Source organism: Pleurodeles waltl, chromosome 4_2, assembly GCF_031143425.1.
Source record: "Pleurodeles waltl isolate 20211129_DDA chromosome 4_2, aPleWal1.hap1.20221129, whole genome shotgun sequence".
Classification (NCBI taxonomy): domain Eukaryota; kingdom Metazoa; phylum Chordata; class Amphibia; order Caudata; family Salamandridae; genus Pleurodeles; species Pleurodeles waltl.
This window is the reverse complement of record NC_090443.1, coordinates 667,965,875-667,988,682: the sequence shown is the minus strand read 5'-3', so window position 1 is coordinate 667,988,682 and position 22,808 is coordinate 667,965,875. Positions and strand designations below refer to the sequence as shown.

The 22,808-nt window shown below is 42.2% G+C and overlaps 1 protein-coding gene across 7 annotated transcripts in view; it reads left to right on the top strand.

The window, feature by feature from the left end:
* Positions 1–22,808, top strand: part of NEXN (nexilin F-actin binding protein) — a 353,325-nt gene that overhangs the window by 190,107 nt on the left and 140,410 nt on the right. For 5 of the 7 annotated variants that reach the window (XM_069232244.1, XM_069232240.1, XM_069232243.1 and 2 more), the window contains 2 exons: positions 599–667; positions 17,116–17,313. In XM_069232244.1, the coding sequence (XP_069088345.1) occupies positions 599–667; positions 17,116–17,313 (267 nt within the window). The remainder of the gene's footprint in view (positions 1–598; positions 668–17,115; positions 17,314–22,808) is intronic. The other 2 variants (XM_069232242.1, XM_069232245.1) reach the window with 1 other exon arrangement.

The following is a 22,808-nucleotide window of genomic DNA, read 5'->3' as shown; positions in this document are numbered from 1 at the left end:
GGTGTTGCAAAACCTGGGCTTTTCTCCCTTCTTACTGAACAAGTTTATTGGAATATGGTTGGGATCACATTTTACTATGGCAACACATGTTGACCAAACAGCTTCTGAAATCAAGGAATGATGTATATCTTTTAAAAAACTCAACCCTTTCCTTTGTTGCAACCATTTCTACACACTGATTATCTCAGCACGTTTATACCATTGTGGTTGCATGCGCTGTCCAAAATTGCTAAAATATATAAAATAAATAGCTTGAACTCCTGGCCACTATGATGTGGTTTTTCCCATTGTAGGTGCCAGCTGGTCGATAAAATAGAAGTTGGACTAGAATTCCGAATGTGGTGTGCTTACTTTCAGATTCAGACATAGAAATGGGGAAGGCCCATATAAAACAAACAAGAGTTTGAATGATTCTTTAACCTTTTCGTGTCCGTTTCTGGTAGCGTCTCATTGATCTGTTTAGCGGGTTTGTATGAATTCGGCAGAGAAAAATTATTTTGGTTTGTTAACATGTTATATGAACTGTAAAGGCGGTTATGACAGCATGGTGTTTATATGCATTATTCAGTTGTTTCCCAATTTCCTAATTATTTTTAAGAGTCCAGACCAGGATAGCATGCACCAGGATTTGGAGAGTACAAAGATGGAGAATTTTGCAACTCACGAAGTAAGGCTTATTTGACTAACGTTGTCATGCTTGCCTTCAGCTAACATGTTCCTAATAGCATCACATTTGTTTCTGTCATATTCACTTCTCATAATGTTTCTTTATTTTCTGTTTTTTATATTTTTAATTGAAAAAATTACACCAGTTCTACTTTCTGTAAATTCCACCGCAGGAAATCTACAGTTTCACGAAAGAGGTGTGTGTTTGTCAGTGTTGACTAGGAATCTAAACCACATTTTTCAATTATGTATGTTAAACCGTACATTATGCTTCTCTAGTTCTAATAAATGCTTAATATGTCATTTACACCAGCCCTTTATATTGTGCAACCTATGGTCCTGCTGCCTCTTATGTAATATGTGCCCTCTTGAAGAGGTCAGACATACACTTCATAAGCGTGCACAAGCTGTGTCCTGTAGGCTGGCACACATACAAAATTCAGCCTTATTGCCTCTTTGAGGTTGAAGGAGGAGTTTCCTCACAAAGGGGAGATTAAAAAGCTGTTCACTTTCCTAGAGGAACCCTCAGTCTTCCACAAAGAGCTGTTTGACGGTCCCTCGGAAAGCAATTCAGTTGCACGTTCAGTAAGACCTTCGTGCTCCAGTACCTCTTTGAACTCGTCAAGGAGTTAACGCTCTACACACCCCTTATGTTAGTCTTTGACCTGTAATACATAGATTGGGGGGCACCTGCACAATCATTGTTAGTGCATCAGAGTTAGTGAGGATGCTCTCATGTTCATGGGAAACACCTTTATGTCAATGACTGGGCACTGGGCGCAACAAAGCAATTCAAAGGGGATTGCACTGGCTTCTTTGGGAAAAGCATATTACATATTAGGATGACATCTCCAAGCATTGACACGTGCCTGGAAGCGTCCTTTAACATTTCAACTATTCTATGACTACCAAAGTGAATATGTAGAAGAGTTGTGGTGCAGACTATCTAGGCCTAGAAAGTCTTTATTGCACTGAAATGCAGTTTAGCAGTTTAGAAACATACGTGAACACGCTACATGATGCAGTCAAAAGAATCTATTTCGATCATATTGTCCATAGGTAGCCATGGCCATCATTTAGGGGTAGTGAGGGATAGCTGCTGATACCCCTGGCACTACCCATGGTACTCATGGTCGTGCCTTTGCTCTTACTGGTCTCTGCAGTAATGAAGCCAGGGACAGGAACTAAAGGTAAATATAGCTTTAAGAGCCCTGTTATTTTTATATCCACTTCTTCCACTTGGCCAAAAGTGTCCAGGAGCTCTAGGGGGCCCGACGTATGCACCTGAACTCCAGTATACAGATAGAGGAAAGCATGAACTTCTGGCATGGACTCAGTCCTGCTGACCTATGATGGACACGTGTAGCCGGTAAAACAAACACCAAAATGAGATTTGCAATCTGTTATATTTTCTAAACGAATGAACTCCTTTATTAAAATCGATGTAATTTAAAAAGGTCAACACATATTTCATGACTGCCTTGTTCCTTCATCAGGGCCAAAATTTCTAAAATATAATTTAATAAGACATTTTACAAATTCCATTTGTAAACAGCGTAACAATCATAATAACACATTAAATATAATATCACACTGAAAACATCATATTTGCTATTTCTAATCTCTTATTGTGTATGACACATTCAAGTGGCTAGATAGATATGGTTTCCCAGCCTATTGCTGTCCTATTTATATCACCAGAACAACTTATTCCTCAGAAGATGCCAAATAAAAATGTAAAATATGATTAATTCATCCTCACACATATTTAATCTTCCAATTATTTATAATTATATATCTCGTAAAGTAACGTAATATCTGGGTAAAAGAATCTCAAATTCTGCAAAAGCACATACATTACTTTAATGCCATGCAGTAAGATTCCAGATGAACCTAAGGGTTACAAATATTCAACATCGTATTTGACACACACATTAAAAAACGAATTTTTCATAACGTGTTTCAAGTGAACAAAATATAATATCACTTCTATTTCTTCAGTGTCCATTTTATTATATTTCACCAAACTCGATCTTTATATAATATAATGCCAACCACATCTCCCTTTATTTACTTAGCTAATACTGAGTTCTCTCCTTCGATGGCTACTTCGTTTGCTACAAGTTACACATAAAATGTTCGGAGATTAATAACTTCTGATAATTTAACATTATCAGGTTTACATTTAAATCCCTCAGTTTCATATAAAGCGATATAGTTAGCATATAATATATTTGCAGTCTTGTCTAAAATTAGTTTCATTTGAATACAATTATCTTAAGATTACACCACAGTGCTAAGACTTCAAAAATATTAACATAAACATTATTTAATTTCCTCATAGAAAAATGATGAATAAGTGCAAGAGCAGTTAAAGCAATGCAATATAAAACATGACTCACAAAAGTGTGTGCTTTTCTCCTCAAGAAGAGTGAGTGCTTGATGGCATTGTTTTTATAGATTACATGAAAGTAAATTATGTCCTAATTTCTTCGAAATGACAATATAAAATATTTGGTCAATTTATGTGAACGTTTGGAGAGAAAAAGATTATGGGGGTCATTACTAAGCTGGCGGTCTCATGACCGCAAGGTTTGTGGATGGTGATCAGACCGCGCCAATGCGGCGGTCCAAGCGCCACATTACAAATGCAGTGGTCGTGCCGCAGTCGGGCTGCCAGCACTGCCAGGATTAGTTGTTCCGGCAGCCTGGCGGTTGTGGCGGTCCTAATCTGCTAGGGCAGCTCCGCAAGCAACGCTGCCTTGGAATTAGGACTTCATTAGCTGCCAGCGATTTCATGGAGGTAGTACCGCCATGAAATGGCTGGCGGAGAACGGGTGTAGGGGGCCCTTGCACTTGGAATGGGCAGTGCACGGGCCCCCTTGTCCAGCACTAACACAATGTTCACTTTCTGCTTTGCAGACAGTGAACATTGCAAGAGTGCTAGAGCACCGTGTGCTCTATAGCGTTGCCGCCGGCTCGATCACGAGCCGGAGACAATGCTGTAGTGTGTTTCCCGCTAGGCCGGTGGGTGGAAACTCAGATTTCCAACTGCCGACTTAGCTGGAAACTCATAATGGGCCTAGAGGGGAGGTAGCCACATTGGCACATTGGCAGAAACCTCCCCATCGTAATGAGGCCCTATATGTTTGTTTTTCAGTTTGCATTTCATGGAATAATATTTGCAACCGAGCGCTAGAGTCAAGACCTCCAACCTTTAGGGCCTCCAACCTTGAAGCCTTGGTGCAATATGCTCAAATTGCGCACAGGAAACATTAATTGCATTATTCAAGGTCCTACACTTCTTTTTCACTTTGGTACATATTCATCTTTGAGTTTGTGTTCCGGAGAACAGCTCTCTTGCTCTAAATCTCATTGCCTGGCTTGTGTTTTTTTTTATTATATCACAGCAGTATATAACTTTTTATAGAAACTTCATGTAGCTGAAAGCCATGTCAAGTGTTTGTTGGCTATGTAAAAAGATACAATATACATAAAACAAGATAGTGACATCAAATCAATATACAAGCAAATTGGTGTAAAAAGAAAACACTCCATTAAAAACAAAACAAAAAAAACTTTTATGATTACAATATCTTGTATGATTTGCATGCTCAAGTCAGGCAAAAGTTCCTTAGGAGTGCCTGTGCTCTTTTACTATTTTCTTTTTTCAGACGTACAGCAAACTCAAATGACCCAAATATACTGTGGGAATTGCAAGCCTCTATTTTAGTTACTGGGTGCATTGTTCAGAAACAAGGAGCCAGGTCAGCCCCAGACTCTTGACACTGCTTAATTTGTAAAAACAATAAGTGACAGGGCACTCATCAGCAGGCCACAGCAGCTTGCACCATCCATTATCACTGTCAGCGCTAGGTGGGGAAGGGGCTGGGCGGCACGGGGGGATAGGAGGTGGGAATAAACATTAAATTAATTACTATTTTAAAAACCACTTACCTTCCCTCGCTGCCGTGCCACTTCTCTCCTCTTTTTTTTTTTTTTTCGTCCTCATAATTATCACCCATGCTTTGGTAGAGGAAAAATGGTACCGGACGGGGGAAACGTAACCCTTGGGTCGTCCCGTTTGGTCTACGTTTTATTATTCTCCCAATCGTATGCCATCAACCAGGATATACTATTTTCTATGAAACCTAGTCATAACCAAAGCATCGCCCAGTATTGGGTAAGGGGAGTACTAATCATTGGACTTAAGTTGCACGAGGAGGAGACCAGACAGCAAAACAGTAATATACTATTGGTAGACATTTTCCCAGTTCATCCAGAAGTTATCCCTTCTAGAAAGGGGACCTCGTTGTTCCATTATGCACATTCGATTTACAGATATTTGCCAATCCTTAGAACGGGGGGGAAAGGGGTCAACCCATTTACGACAAATTTCTCGTCTAGCCAAAAGTATTAATACAAACAACAGGTGCTCCTGATGTGCTGACAATTTTTGATAATTCATACCCTGTTCACTGACCCCAAACACCACCATAGAAAGATCCAATTTTACGTTCACATTAAATATTATCTTTAAAGTGTTTCCTATCTCCTCCCAATATTCCCACAACTTTGAACATTGCCAAAACATGTGTATATCGTTTGCCTTATCGTCACCACACCTCGGACAGTTTTTCTGAGTTTTCCCGATAGCTGTTAATCTGGCCGGCGTCCAGTAAACCCTATGAAGTGTGAACAAATGGTTTTTCTTCAACTCTGCCGGGCTGGTCGTGAACCACAATTCTGAGCAGGACCTATTCCATAAAGATTTCACATCTAGAGTTGGAAAGATCCCCCCCCACTTCGACAAGGGAAGGGATGTCCCATCCCTTGTTGCTTCCAACAGAGCATGGTACCACAGAGCAACTTCCTTATTAATGATTTTCTGGTTTAATTTCCCTTCCCATATATTCCTTCCTATTTCTCCTATTTGTTGCGATTTAACCCAACTAGCTATCTGAAGATACTTGAATTTGGAGACTGTGCCTCCAGTCCCTTCATAAAGTGTCGACCAGCTTAACAGTTCTGGTCCTTCCATTATCTGGCCCCATCTTACAATCCCACTCACTCTCAAAGGAATTGATAATTTATCAGTGAGGCATTCAGGAGTGCCAGGTGAATCCCAAATGGGGGAAGAGCTGCAAAAATAGGGTATCTCTAGCACCTTCCGAAAGTGCATCCAAATGTTGCATGCATGTCTGAGTGTCTTCAAGCGTACCTTCTTGAAGTACTTAGGATGGCCGAATTTATATAGAAAATGATCTGCTTTTTCCTCGAGGTGTGCCGTTAAGGCTTTCCACGCCGGATCATATTCTGACTTCTTATTCAATAGGTTTCTAATGTTTTTTAATTGAAATGCCAGATAATACTTGAAGAAATCTGGAGACGCAATGCCCCCCCACTCTTTTTTTTTACTCATCTTTTTCCACGAGATCCTTACTCCTTTAGAGGCCCATACAAACGAGGATAAATCCCCCTGTAGTTTTTTAAACCAGCAGTTCTTAAACTCTAGTGGAATAGTGTTGAATAAAAAGGTGAATTTTGGGAGAATACACATCTTCAAAATGTTGGATCTTCCAATTATGGAAAGAGGGAGAGCGGCCCACGTCTTTAGCAATTTTTTGGTTTCTCTGTATGTTATGTTAAAATTTAGTTTAGGTACCTCATTTAGATCATTTGTTAATCGTATACCCAAATATCTGATCTCTTGTTTGACTAAAGGAGAAGCATAAGTCAAATTCCAACACATTATTTCTGTCTTTTCTGTGTTTACGCTGTAACCAGAAAGTTTACCAAATTGCTCCATCAAAGTATTGAACGCTAGTAGGGTAGAACTAACATCCTTGGTGTATAGCATAAGATCATCCGCATATAATGCTACTTTTTTTTCCCAGTCCCCACTTTGAAATGGAGTAATTTCCTTACTTAACCTAAGAGAAATTGCCAGAGGCTCAATATATAAGTTAAAAAGCAAGGGAGACAATGGACATCCCTGTCGCGTACCCCGCCAAATCCTAAATTCTTGTGATAACTGGCCGTTGACCAGAATTCTCGCTGAGGGGCATCTATACAATTCCCTGACTGTCCTAACAAAAGGAAATCCCAAGCCTCCTTTTTCCAGCACTAACCTCAAAAAAGACCAATTGACCCGATCGAAGGCCTTTGCTGCGTCAAAAGTCAGAATCGCCAGAGGGGTCTTTTCTTGTTCCGCCAGATCTATTGCAGCAAATAACTCATGTGTTACATCCTGGAGATACCTCCCTTTCATAAAACCCTTTTGATCCGTATGAATCAGATTGCCTATGGCACTCCCTAATCTCCTGGCTAAAATCCCTGTATAAAGTTTGTAGTCGGCATTCAACAGGGAGATGGGTCTGTAAGATGCACAAGACATTGGGTCCTTACCTGGCTTTAAAACTAGACAAATTATAGCCTCTCTCCAGGATTTAGGCGTCTGAGCCCCCTCAACCAGCATAGAATTAAATAATTCTAATAAAAAAGGACTAATAACTTCCCCCAAGACCTTGTACAATTCATTAGGTAGATTGTCTGGACCAGCGGCCTTTCCTTTTTTTAACGCTTTTATGCCTTCAATAAGCTCAGCCTCATTTATTTTACAATTTAATAGGGTCTTTTCAGAATCTTCTAGAGCTGGAAGGTGTAGTTTTTCTAGAAAATCACTAATCGACTCGTCTGAATTAACCAGGCTTTCTGAGTATACGTCTTGGAAAAAAGATACAAATGCCCCCTCAATCTCTTCTTGCTCCACACAAATCGTATTGTCCGATTTGACTGCTGAAATATATCTTTTAGAGAGGTCTGACTTAACCTTCCATGCTAGTAGCTTACTGCAACCTTCTCCATATTCATGGTGAGCATATCGGCTAGCTTCCCATTTTAACTTACTGCGATTTTCCAAAAAAGCCTCTAGCTTAGTCCGAACATTAACCTCTTGACATATCAAGTCCTCTAATAAATTGACCTTCTCTTCTGCTCGTGCTTTATGGATTGCAGCTTGCAAGGTTTTTAGAGATAATTCCATATCTCCCAATTTCTCTTTTTCTTCACGATGTTTGTATATTGCCAGGCTCATAAGCCTCCCTCTAATATAAGCCTTAAAGGCGTCCCAAACACACCATAAACTTGCCGTACCTTGGTTCAAAAGAAAGAAATCTCTTGTGTCTTTTTTTAATGCTTCTACTATAGAGTCGTCTAATAGTATAGCGCGATTAATTATACATCTAATACCTTTATTTACGACCCTGATATCCAAGTGTAATTTTACAGCTGAATGATCTGAGAGGTGAGCTGGATTGTGGGCTACCTTTCTGACCTCTGGGCATAAACTTTTATGTATTAAAAAAAAATCTATTCTAGATCTATGCCCATATTTTTTATTGTAAAATGTATATCTGTCTCCTTCGCCTCCTCTGCAGTGCCATATGTCTACCAATCCTAAATCTTGCATGGCTTGTTTCACCTGTGCCCTCATTTTAGGAGAGTTATCCGTACCTCGAGGGGTTGACTTATCGTGTACAGGGTCTAACAAAATGTTGAAGTCTCCGCCTAGTACCACTGGATATCTAGCTAGAAGTAAAATATTGAATAACTCTTGAAATGGTGTGGGATCATCTAGGTTAGGTCCATAATAGCCTGCCACCGTGACCCAATAACCACATACGCACAGTTCTACCACTACCCATCTCCCTCTAGGGTCAACTTGCACCGATCCTATCCTAAGCTTTATGGATTTTTTGATGAGAACTGCCACGCCTTTTATCACACTAGTTTGGGAGGAGCATACGCTAAGAGAAACCCAATTCAACCGTTTAACCCAGGTCTCCCACTCTGTTTGTTGGAGATGAGTTTCTTGCAATATGATAATCTCCTCTTCCGCCAATCTTAAATATTCAAAAATCTTCCTCCTCCTGCTTACCACTCTTAAACCATTCACATTCCAAGAAAGAAATTTCAATCTTAAATTCCCATACTTAGACATATCTGTCAGGAGAAAAGGAAAACGTCATAAGCACAGCGCACCCCCCTCCTAGGTAAACAACATATGAGGACTTTCTTATTTTTATCCTTTCAACCCACCTAACCCACCTAACCCAACCCAAACCCCCACACCCAGTGCCTTCCACCCCCTCCACCAACACCAACCCCAACTCCCACCCAAACCCAACCCCCCTACCCTGGGGAACCCTCCCTGATTCTACTAGGATAACCATCCTGTTATCCTAAATTCGAACTCCCCATCGGACGAGATACTTCCACTAGATCTTATTGTGACGCCTTAATCTGGTCTATAAATGCGCTAACCTCCCCCGGATCTCTCATGTTATACATTTTGTTCTTCCACATGATCCGGAGTGCTGCCGGAAACCTTAGCTGTACGGTAGCCCCAAGAGAACGAAGCTCACGCATAAAATTTCCCAATTCCCACTGTCTATCTAACGTTGCTTTAGACAAGTCCGATCTTATCCTGAAGGCCCAATCCCCCTTGGAAAAAACACCAACTTTAAGGGCTTCAGACAGAATTTTTTCCTTGATAGAGTACGTATTGAAATTTATCAGAATCCTCCTGGGATTCTTCCTCCCGGGATTTTTCTTGAACGGGTCACGATGGACTCTTTGAATATCCTCTTCCAGGTTAAACCCTGCTGTATTTGGGATAACCTCTTTTATCAAAGCAATCACATAGCCCTTAATATCTTCCCCTTCCAATCCCTCAGGAACACCCAAAAGCCTGATATTATTTCTCCGCATGTTATTTTCCAAAATCTCTAGTTTGTCCTGTAACAACTTTTCTCCACGTTTTAATTGTGAAATATCCTCAGATTGAGCTGCCACCCGCTCCTCATGGGCCGCCACCACAGTCTCGAGTTTACCCATCCGATCTGTTAACAAAGTGATTTTATTTTCCAAAGCCTCACATACTTCCCGAATCCTTGTTTGGTTATTTTCTGATGTCTCAAATTTTTCCCTAATCTCTTTAGTAAGAGAGATTAGCAGGGCCTGTACGTCCATACCATAGACATTGTACCTCTGAGAGGGTTGCTCTCCACTTCTAACAAAGCCGATAATTTAGAGGAATCCTCTCCCTGTCCATCTAGATCCTTGTCTAATGGATTTAGGGGCGACCGCCTAGCCAAACGCATAGCTAAATTTGACATTTCTAAATCATCTGAGGTTAGTTGACTATTTGCCATATCCTGCGATGGAAAGGTAGTAGTCCGAAAATATCTTGTGATCAGTGATTCACTCCTCCCCAGAAGTTCAGGTTGGCCTTCCCCCAAGAGAGGGATAGGAGGGCCCACAGATGACAAAATTTGATCAGTCCCCTTTAAAGAGACTTCGCCGTGAGTCTTATATCCAGGATTTGTAACTGCTACAGTCTCTGATGAATAAACCTGGGGCTTATCACTCACACCCAGGGGGCCGGGCTTACAAGTCCTTGCACCAACCAGGTTTTTAACCTCTGCCCGTGCAACCCTGGGGCGGCGTTTGATTGGAGACATGCACCGAGAGGCTCTGCTGGTATCACGTTCTCCTCCCACCTTATTCCTGTTCAAATTACTCCTAGTGGAAAGCCCCGGAGTCTCCGGTAAACTCCCACGAAGAGAACAGCGAGAGGTATAAGATCTCCCTCGTCGCACACCCCTCACTGCTTCAGCCCAAATACTGGAATTTAAAGCTTGATTCCAGGGGACCCCCTGACCACCTCTCGCCGAAGCAATTTCGCCCCCCTCCTTGTTCGCCGTGATTTTTAATTAAATCTCCCGACCTGGGGCGGGGAGATCAATATAAACAAGTACACTCCAATAGTAACGTATTCCGAGACTGGATTTTCTAGGATCCTTCCGAGTCCTTCAAATAGCTACTCCAAGCCCGATAGGCAAATGATGCCCAGTGATGCCCAACTCGGTCTAATTCAAGGAGTAGAAACAACGTTGGAATAACTCTTAAAGCAAAGAGACAATGCTCAAAGTTAATGATAAGAGAGTTTAACATCAAACCTCTGTGGGTGACAGAAGAAGTCTCAAAAAAAAAAAGAAAGGCTCACAAAAGAAAAAAAAAAAATCCTATGCAGATTCAACCTGCGATTGTTTTTTAAAGATCCGATGTTCAGGTTAATTAACGATTTATGGTATTCCTACCAATCTGGATTTATCAGTGTGTATCTCTCACGCAGGGAGCTCTGTCAACCTCAACACCGAGAGAGAAAAAAAAAAAAAAAAAAAACGCCATCAACAGCTCTTCCCGGCAAGAGGGACGACTCACCCGGGGCGCCGGTCTAGGAGCCCTGCACAATCCCAGTCTCTCCCCTAGTCTCTTCCCCGGCGTCTCTCCTCCAAACCTCTTCCTCGTCACAACAAGGGGGCCCCTCTACGGCCGCGGTGATCCTCTCGCGCGTCGATCCAACTGCGGGACTGCTCCTGCTCTCAGCGCGTCGTTTCCAGGTCAGGGGTCGCAGGTCGCGTCTCTCGTCCGCGTCTCTCGTCCGATGGGAGTTCGCGGTCAGCGCTTCAACCGGCCGCCATGTTCCCCGTCCCTCTTCCCGTATCAAAAAAAAATCTTGAAATCTGAATCTTGTGGTTTCCCCCTTATCGCTCCTTGGCTTACACGCCAGGGATCTCGTAAGCATTCACGCTTTCGAAGACGGCGCGCACGGTGCTGAGGAGACTCTGACGCCGTGCCACTTCTCTCCTCTGTCGCTGCAGACGGGCACAGGCTCCAAGCGCAGTGTCAGGATTGGCTGTGTTGTTGGGCTGGAGAGATTCTACCGTGCATGTGTGTTTGGCCAGCCCGAGAAGGCCTGCCAAATACCTGCGCGTCACCCAGGTAGCCCTGCCACTTTATCAGAAAATGATAATAAACTTAGTTATACAGCCTTCCCCTGGCTGTTTTTTTTTAATTAAAGGCGAGGGGGGGGGGCTGCATGGCTGAGCCTTATTAGGCCCTGGGGACCCCATTCTCAGGGCTATTTTATTAATTAATAGGATGGGGGCCTCATGGCCCCCTCCTCGAGCCTTTTCTGGCTCCAGGGACACTTTCCCCTGAGGCCTGCACTTCTTAAAGGTGGGTGACCTGGTGCCCATCCAGAGCACCCACTATATGCTCATTGGGGGTGGCAGGGGAGCTCCAAGGCTTCCGCATCCCCAGCCAGCTCCCTGCATGCAGCAGGAGCCAACAATGCTCCCATTCAGAGGGAGCAGATACTAATGCTGCTTCCTCCGACCAGGAGCAATTGTTTGACCTGTATGGGTAGAGAAACAGGTCAAAAGTCTACTTCCAACCAGGGGGAGCATTTTCAAAGCTCCTGTTGGCTGGGGGTGGACTTTGTGTTTGCTCTCACATGGTTGGAGTTTTGAAAATGCTCACACCAAGCGGGAGCAAACGCATGTTTCTCTTCTCATGCTGGCAGAGACTCCGCTATGTCCAAGGGATGAGCTCCCCAGCACATAGATAGAGAGTCGGCCCCTGTGGGCGTGGTCCCCAGTGCTATTAATGGCTCAGAGAGGGGAGCCATGCAGGCCCCTCCCCTTTACCGAATACACACTGGGGAGGGGGGGCCTTGTGCCCCCTTTGCCCCTTAAAAAGACATCAGGCGCCTGAGGATGGGGCTCAGAGGCTGCTAGTGAATCAGAGAGGAGGGCCTTTTGGCTCGTCTGTTCAACCAATAAAGCGAGGAAAAAGCCACCTTGAGGCATAGCTTAGTAAAACACCAGTCATGATGGTGAGGGAGGAGGAACAGGGTTTTAGTTGTCAGTACCGTTAGACAGTTGCCACCGTTACTACTTTGGAGTACAGGTTGTAGTTCCTGAATCCTCCGCCCACACCACACCGACAACAGAACACCGCCAGAGCAACCTCCACCTCCCCGCCGCCCGCCAGTATGGCTGTTGGCGGCTCTCCATCCGAAAAAGGACGGAGAGCAGCCAACAGTCATAATACGCCGAGCAGCAAACCGCCACTACTGGCGGTCTTCTGCACGGCGGTCCCTCGGCGGTCTTGTTAAAAGACCGCCGAGGTTGTAATGACCCCCATAATGTGCTACTGGTGAACATTGAGCAACTAATATACGCAGTGGTGAAACACAAAGTCATTGGTCAAACACAATTAATAGCATCACACTACCCCATTAGGGTCACACCTGAGATCACCTCCAGAGGCAAGCAATTAGACGAGCAGCAGTCCTCTCCATCAAATGCTATGTTATCACCATTGAAAGCATAGGAAAAATGTTGCACCATTCTGAAGGTCATTACTGCGTTAAACACTGCTACTAACAGAAGCTAAGTAAGGGAGTCCAAAGCAAACAGACTTGAGGCATCAGATTTGGGGGGTTTGGTCAAGGGCACCCCTCAAGCAGCTGACAACTTACTTCAACAAAGCCAGAACAGTCATGTTCATTGTCATTCTTTCTTTGCAGCTTTACTAGATCCTCTGAAATGTGAATTTACACTGCCCTATGGTCCTGGGTGACATAGGACCAGGTGGACTACGAGGTGATAACTTCAAAATATGAAATAGTCTTCAATCAACAGATTTATAAGAGCTTGCCTATGTGGTCCTTTTTTACTCCTAGAAATATTAGCTCAGTTTGATGTTCAACCAGCCTAGAAGGCCCTCAACCTTGTCCTGTAAATTAAACCTACTTGTCTTGGTCTATCCAAGAACTCTAGCTGCCCTTTGCTTGGACTGTCACCCCTTCAAAATTGTATTTCTTTCTAGAGTACTTGGTTCTGTTATCTTTCCTTTTGATGTCTGGAAGTTATTTGTCTCTGATCTGTCCATGAGTTGGGAGTTTGAGTTGGTGTCTTTATGAAAGCTGTTAAGTACCCTTTTTATGATATGTCTACCCACAACAATAGAGTGCACATTCATGTATATACATTTTAACAAAAAGGCAGGACTGATAAATTGTATATTTTTCATGTCTTAAGCCTGTAGATTCCCCTCAACACATGGACAATTCTGACCTGGAACATCACTGTCCAAGTAAATAATATTTGTTTCATTCAATACTGCATAGCCTCAATATTCACTTTTTACTTGAGGTTCAACTGAATGGCACTGAATATACTAGAATCCAGTGTATGTGGAGAAGGCAAATATTCTCTACTGTGTATTAAGCTTTTGCCACAGGGCCACCATTTGTGTTTGTCCTGGAGTTCCTTTCGCAGTTGAGACTACCCTCATTGATTCCGATGGTAGGATCATCCTTGTAAATGGTAAACTCACCCTTGTATAGGGCAATATCTACACTCCTAACAGTGATCAACCATTGTTTCTGCCCTCCCTTTCTAGCCACCTGGTGCTCAGGAAGGAATTCCTTGGGTACTCACCGGGAATTATAACGGTCTGGTGGATGTCAAACTGAATAGATCCTACCCACCCTACACAATGATAAGGCCCTTGCAAAATGCTTGCAGCATTGGTACCTTTAGATGCCTGGAGGATTCTACATCCTACCATGCGAGACTACTACTCTTATTCTATACCCATTGACCTTGATGTTAGGTTAGACCAAATCCTATGTACCTCTGATGTTCTTGCCACTATCTCCTCTGCCTCTTACGAATGGTAAGCCAAACGTCAATCATAATGCACTTGGTCATCAATTGGTGTAGACACATCACCCTAATAACCACATGTAAGCTTCAGCCTATTCGGCTGAAGGAGGCTGTCTTTTTAAATGCTTTTTGGAAGGGTAATGTTAGCTTCTTTGATATTAATATTAGCTCAATTTCCTCCACAATGACTGAGTGGGAAGCTTTCAATACAATCATCTGGGGAACAAAGGTTAAAGCAATGACAGATGCTGACACAGTCCTGGAGAGGGACCTTCTGAGGGTTTGAAAAATCCCTCCTATGATCAGGGCACAAAGCATCCATTCATGAGGGATTAGAAAATATCTTGATGCAAACCATGATAAGAACCAAGATGAATCAGATAAGTCAGGCAGAGTGCTGGCTTTGCTCTACCATCCTCAATCCTTTGACAATAGCAGCTACTAAAGATGTCTCAGGTAAAATGGTCCAATCCCAGAGCACAATTAACTCAGCTTTTACCAAATATTATAAACGTGCATACTCGGAGGACAAATTCCCTGGCAAGGGAGATATTAACCAGTTCCATTCCACAGTGCAGCTGCCCCAGCCTTTTCCTACCCTTCTGAAGTCTGATAAATTAGAAACCCCCTGGTATAGGCACATTCCATATTAATTTTATAAAGTGTACACCACCTTTTTAGTCCCAGATTGGTGGCATTATTTGAGGCAATGTGGCAGGAAGTCATCTACTTCACCTCTGCCAATAAAGCCATCATATCTTCAATTCTTAAGCCTGGAAGGGACCCACATAACTTTGTCATATTGACCTATTTTGCTACTAAACAATGATTATAAATTACTCAGTTAAATTCTAGTGAGCTATATTATACCCCTCCTGCTTGGGCTAAAATATATTCACCAGTTTGGACTTAATCCTGGACATAAAACCTCCTCGAATATCCAGAGGTTTTTTGGCATCCTAAATGAAGCCCCTAAACTTAGCCTGAATCAATGTGTCTAGTCCTAGATCCTGAGAGGGCCTATGACACTGTGAACTGGAAGTAGCTGCTTAAATTTCTAGAGAAGTTTAGCTTTGGCATACAAATTACTCAAAGGATTGGTTTGTTTTATTCCAAACTGTCTGCCAGTGTCCACAAAGGTCAAATTATATCTGACTCATTTGACATTAACAGGGGTATGAAGCGGGGCTGGCAATTTACTCCACTGTTATTTGCTCTAATTTTAGAGCCTTTGGCAGCTGGAATCTGAGACATAGGCAGGTTTTGAGATATTCCTATAAGGAGGTAAGTATAACAAATTTTGCTTTATGCTGATGATATCCAGATGTATGCTAAATATTCTACAGCAGACCTTATGCAACTAATCAAGGTTCTCTCGACCTTTCAGGATATTGTGGGCCTAGGTGTCAATTGTCAAAAATCTTGTGCCGTTTCTCTAGATCCAAAACATCCCCCAGCATTATGAATCTAATCGATGGGAAACTAAGATGGGAATGGAGCATGTTCCAGTATGTCTGCATTAAGATCTACCATTCCCACAAAGACCTTCTACAATGTAATCTTGGGTTATTATTCGGTCTCTTTGGTCACAAGTGGCACTTTAGTCATCTTTGTCTTTGCAGGTTGCAGATAGTGTTGCCATAACAAAGATGGTAGTTCGCCCGCACCTCCCTTACATTTTTGCTAATTTTCCCACAGTCATGCCAAAGAGATACTTATACTTCAATGATTTGAATGGTTTCATGAGTGGATTGATCTTGAACACATGCAGACGTAGAGTTGGACTAAGGAAACTGCAGCTTCCCACTGATAAAGGAAGACTAGGAGCCCCAGATGTTGCAGGATATTATCTTGCAGCTCAGCTGCAAGGCCTTCGCAGATAGTTGGGGGAAGGAACTATTCTGAGACTAGTCTTTCCCCAGTGGCAGAAAGAGCAACCACATGCTATTTTTGATCCTAGGCAGAGACCTCCATGGTCTCCCCCAGGATTATCTGGACTGAGTGGTTTTTCCTACGGAATGCTATATGTTTTTCATAAGTAGTACCATATGTTCCAACCATTCCACTGAAGGGACTTCCAACACCGATACACAACATTACCTGATAGGAGGAGGCAGGAAAAACACAACTGGATGATCTTTTCTGAGAGGGCATATTTGCCATCTTTGCTCTATCTGCCACTGACACAGACATGCCACTAGGCCTGCTCTTGCCACACAGTAGAACTGTAAAAGCTCTACAATTCTATTGGGGAATTAAACAAGTAGAATCAGCTACACATGTATTAATAAAATCCTTGCATGTTAAGAGTGAGGGTGTAGAATAATTAGTTGGCTTTACAAGGTCTTTCGTGAACATTCTAATGTGTCCCTTAAGGAATATGCAGGAGTCTGATATTAATAGGGTATTTAATGACAAGGAGTGTGGAAAGAAACTTCAGTACCACCAGGAAAGCAATGGCTATTTACAGGTCCCAATGTTTTCTCAACTGGGCAAAAGAGTGATCAAGTGGCTCATTTCCAGTAGCTAATTCTTGGTACAATGCAATTAGGAAAGCACTGGTAATCTAAGCAGAAGGTTGTCATTAAGATTATCTGTTCGCATTTTCTAATAATGTGTTAACAATTCAGACTATTTGGTGCTAATGTAGGAAAAACATGTTTCAGATAATTTCAAAACTAAATTTTACAAAATAAAACTTACATTGTTTTCCATAGAAAATATTTAATATTTTAATGTCACTTTTGTTTGTTAATGTATTTGATGGAAAATAAACCAAACGGTGCGTCTTAAAATCAAGCAGCTTTACGCAATTATGTGACAAGCCAACCAAATCACAAAAATGAATGAGAACTTTATCAAACAGGTGCTGGACGATGAAGAGCAAGAGCTGAGCAGAACAGTTTCTCAAGACTCCCTTGCACCTGGTAAACTGGAAATACATTTTGAGGAGTTATTGAGACAAAAAATGGAGGAAGAAAAAAGACGGACAGAGGAAGAACGCAGACAAAGAATGGAACTGGAAAAGCAAGAATTTGAACAAATGAGACAGGAAATGGGTGATGTATGTGTCTTCCTTGATGTGTCAGTATAATCCATTCTAAATCTGTTTTACACATTTTTTGTTTTAGGTGTTGAGCTACTGCAAATGTAACCCTTAAGAGTAGGTGAGCACTTTACAGGGTTCATTTTAATGACAGCACATATATTTTAACAATGGAGTGAGTTACAAAGAATAACATTGTGTGTATGTGTGTGGGAAGGAGGGATGTGGGGTCTGTTGAAGCCAGAATATAGAAACAATGTGAGTGATCGGCAGTAAAGTGTGAGCACGTAACTGGGAAGAAGTAGATAGCACTGTAAAGGATTTGTTTAAACAAGCATAGTTATGCATTACACAAAGACACATATATTCCTCAAATTGCATACACTTATAATTTGAGGAAAATTATTTGGCTTGATTTTTTGACACTGAGCCAAGTGTCAAAATCAGAACTAGAATCCTTTTCCACTAGGTTCAAGGTTAGGATTCTGCTTCAGAGAAGCCTGTATAGCCTTGGTAATGAGGGATTGTAAATTGCTATGAGCCTGGTAATAGGCATTACCGGGCCCATCAGTTTTGGTTTTACTTAAAGATTTTTGCTGCTGAAAGCATCCAAAATCTCTGACTGAAACTCCAAGGGAAAATATTTGGGAATCAGCATGAAAATGCAAACTACTGCACGTTATTTCCTCAAAAAACATAGCCACCATTATTTCCCCACTTCCATGATTACCTGGGCTGTCGCCAATTCCGTGGTGGGAAAATAACAGACATTTGAACTGGCCACTTGTAATGCAGGCCTCGGTCACAAAGCAATGTGACAGGAACGGAAGGGCACAACACGTCCGAATAAAAGGAAATTCGAAAGCCTATAATTTTTATTTTAGCTTGACTAGAACCTATGATTTATACCTGACTGGTTGCCTCAAACTCAGAGGCTTGTAGCAGAGACTTTTGTTCCCTAAACTTAGATCTGAATAATATTGTAAATATTTGTGTTTTGTTTGCATATTCCCACAGCAAAAATAGATAATTAAGGCTATTGGTTGTAAGATGAAAAGACAATTAATGGTAATTCCAGGACTCCACGGAGAAAAGGGCTGGTCCTCAGCAGGCACGTCATTAGTTCTAGTATTACATCCTAAGCACCAGTGGGCATAAACGTGAATAAAATATGGGCTAGCACTAATTCAACTTGAACACGTGCACACATTAATAAAATTTGCAAAGTTAAGTTTTCGCAGCCTCTGTTGGTACCATTTCAAAATTGCTGAGTCAGACACAACGGTGCACTGATTTTTCAAAATGGCTGAATATTGGAAGCGGGATAAGTCAAGATGTCTTCTACAAAGACATGTAATTGACCATGTCGGAAGAGATGTGCCTCGTTGTGCAGGAGCATGCATGCTCTTGTTTAATCAGTGCGTAATTTGAGCCAGTGGGTTCTGGTGCGGGGTACCGGCACTTATTTTTGAGGGGCGGCACTTATTTTTCTGTCTGAATCATTTACTACGAGCAATAGACACATATGGGAAAGACGGAGGAAGAGAAAAACTTAACAAAGGGATAAAGCAGGAAGATGCAAGAGTGAGCTGAAGGGGCAGTGAGTGGCTGTACATGGATTTAAGAGGCCCCGGATGGCTTTAGGATTACGCACATTTAATTGCAGCAACCTCGAGTTTCAGAGGAGAGCTTTAGGCACTGGCACATTTTTATTTACAAATTAAGCATCGTGTTTAATAAATAATACAGTAGAATGGCTGCCTGTGCTCAAAGAAACTCTCGCAGTTTAAACCAAATTTTCAAAAAAAATCCTTCTATCGGACAGTGCATACAAAGCCACCTGCACAATGCGACGTGTCCCCTCCTGCCTGACTAACGGGCTACCTGAAAGTGCACAAAGGTGCGGATTAGTCTGGCGCTTTGTGTTACCCACGCCCCGAAAGATTCCATTATGCCAACGGATAATGTAGAAATGCATTATAGTTCCTTGAAAGCTGCTTGGCTTTATTATTCTGATCTTGTTCGGTACTCAATATAATCTCAATAACAATGGATCTAATTCACGAAAAAATGTGTAGACATACTGGCATGGTCCTAAAACACATTGGGGTATTAGAATACAACACTAAAATTGTAATATAAGCTAGAAAAGAGGTTGGTGAAAAATGCTGCTCATCATAATGATAAGGCGTTTTGTTGGACCTAAACAAACCTACAATCTACATCTCAGGTGAAAAGTGAACCAGATTGTTAAATTTTACTACATTTCCTTACGCTAAGGCCCGAATTTACAAACATGTTGCCGTCGATGTGCATCACAAACGTGACACAAAACTGCACATTTCTTTTTATTTAGGCGCCTATTTACTATTGTTTCTTGCGAGGCAGGGCAGCAAGCAAAGTTATTCCCGCACTGCATGGAACGGAGAGAGCAGAAACGCGCCATTTTTACCAAGATACGGCACATTTATGCTGTTTCTGCTGGCGCACTGTGTGCTACATAATGCAAACACAGGCACTGTTGCACAATGGTGTCTGGTTGTCTGTGTTACAGGCAGGATTATATTTGTGCAGGGAAGGGTAGGGTTGTGCTAAAAAAACAATCGTCAGAGGCATTTTCCTCATTTTCCAAAAAAAGAGGAAATATTACTCCTGGTTATGCCTCTGTAGTCAGCGCAGGTTTGCGGTGCAATCCAGGTTCAACGCCTTTAGTAAATCTGGAATTGTGCCAAATTCCATAGAGGGGGTGCATGTGAATGCTCATGGAACTCCTACCAGTATGAAATGTATCGCAACGCAGCGTAAACTGCTGCCTTGCACTACATCACTTTACAGTCACCCAAGGCGGCACACATCGCACCTTGCGTGGCTTTGTAAGTTTGGCTGAAGCCTTTCCATTACCCTTGCGTTGCCTTGCGCGACGCTAGGACAACGTTAACACTCAGTTAAACTGGGCCATACGTTCCAGCGAATTGTGCTGGAAAGTTTCCTCTAAGTACCTTTGTGAAATGTGCCGGTATAAACACCACCCTTTGGCAGATTCATGTGGTACCCTGACTGTACACACTCCTTCAGCATCCTATATGTCTGTGTAGAATTACAACACTACTGTGCTATTAAATGGGAGAACTGTGTGCTAAGGAAAGGAAATAAACAATGCCGTATGGGAAAAACAGGCCATCACACAGCTACTTGGAAGTATGTTTACAACTTCTGGGTGAACCTTGACTTAATTGATTTTAAGTTTTGTATGTTACTTATTGAAAACCTGTCTATGTAGCATTATCGCACGCATTTTTCTCCCTGCAGTAGACACCCAGAATACTACTATCACTGAGGAACTTCAATCACATCTCTCCCATCCTTAAAGTAATATATGGGATCCGTATTGAGGCAAGGATTACATTCAAGATCTGCTGCCTCACCTACAAGGCTATCCACTAAAATCATCCTCTGTATCCAGAAAATGTACTCACCATTTCTCGAGATCTAAGTGTTCCCAGAACTAACAATACTATGTGTACTGGAAACATCAGTATTTCTTCCAGGTATTGCAAAAAACTTTCTACGGAGCAGCCATTACCTCCTGGAACCTCCTCCTGAAAGACCCCAATTTATTTTTGTTCCAGAGTCCCCTGAGAAACACCTCTTTTGTATTTGTCAAAAACAGTAGCCCCGCTTTAATATCCAAATCAAATCACTGCTATCTCTTAACATCTTATTGTTGCATGCTTATTTGTGTTACCTGTATCTACTGACCTAGTTTAGTGTTCTAATGTGCAAGGATCGTTGTATCTATTACTTTTTTCCCCAGTTTATCTGCAAAGCATGCTCATGTCGCAGGAGTGCTGTATACCAGTGGTTCCCAACCTTTTGACTTCTGTGGACCCCCATTTTATCAATACTGTAGCGCGGGGACCCCCACTGAATCATTATTGAAACACGGGGACCCCCGAGGAGTCATTACTGATAGCTGGGACCTAATATAATTAAATGTTTTAAGCAGCCGCGGACCCCCTGAGGAGGCTTCGCGGACCCCCAGGGGTCCCCGGCCCACAGGTTGGGAACCACTGCTGTATACAGTTCCTAAAAGAATAAATGGCCATCTGGTAGAGAAGTACATTTGGAATTAGGATTGCCTTCTGTACTTAAAGTAACATAACCACTACCAACCTGGTTCTTGCATGATTTTATTAACTTCCCAATATCCCTGCCTCTGACAGACCCATATTCAGAAGAATGAAATCATTCTCCACTGCATTAAACTGAAATCAACTGGTACCGTTAGGAACGACCTGGGACAACCCTTCTATTTTTATTGGAACGTTGAGTAGCCTTGAATTTTAAAATAATATTCATAAAATATATTTTGACGGTTCGAAATTCAGTGCGTTAACAAGGCAATAAATTGAACCAATCGGACAACATTATAAATCTGTAACAAAAACGCAAAGAGAGAAAAAAACAGGATCAATCTTTAGAATTCACAGGTAAGTGTTTAGAATAGCTCCCAGGTATTGAGAAATTAGGTTTGTCACTTTTTTCCAGTGAACTACTAAGAGGGGTCTTCACGTTATCATTCATGGGCAATACAATGTCTGGAAGTAACAATTGCAATAAAGACAAGAGGATGGGGTGTTACGGCCAGAACTGCTGACTTTGGAACTAGGGAACCAAGTTCCAGCCTTGGTGCTGCCTCAACATCCTATGATTCGGGACAAAGCATGTAATTTCCCCGTGCCTAAAAAAATAAATATAAAAGTTCCTTGTGTGATATAACTGGTGGTCATGTAAAATGATCAAGTACCTTGGGGTGTGTTTACATTATATAAAAGTGCGAAAAGATTAAAAAGGGGCATATGTTGATCGGGGACACCCAGGCCCATAGTTATGAGAAAGTGGTGCAGTGCAGGGCAGCAAGTCATCAGGGTACACTACGTCACTGGGAGAAGTAATGCATTATATTTAATGCATACAGCACATTCATGTCTTTTCCCCTTCTGCTGGCGCACAATGGACTGCCTAGCGCCAATGCTAGGTGCAAGGGTGCCTCGGTTGCATGCAAGATTGATTTATGCAGGAAGGGGCACCTTCCTGCACAAAAGCAAACCTTTGAGGTATATTTCTCTATCTATGTGTGCTGCCGAATGCATCACACATACACACATAGAAAGAGAAAGTAACAAGAGGAAATAAAAATATTTCTGCTCGTTACGCCTCCCCTGGGGAGGCATATCTTTTTGGTGCTTTCCCAGGATTACCAGGTTTGGTAAATCTGGAAATGCGTCAAAACCATTGAAGTTGCATGGGAACACCCGCGCAATGCCCATGGAATGCCTACCTTGTGCAGAGTAATGCAATGCAGCAATTTGCACTGTGTTGCATTACTTCATATTTTTGGAGCCAATCAAAGCCACGCAAAGTGGCTTTGCATGGCTTAAAAAATATGACTTAGAGGTTTGCTTCATGCATTTACCATGAAGTGTGGTGCAGCATGACGCAAAACTCTCGCA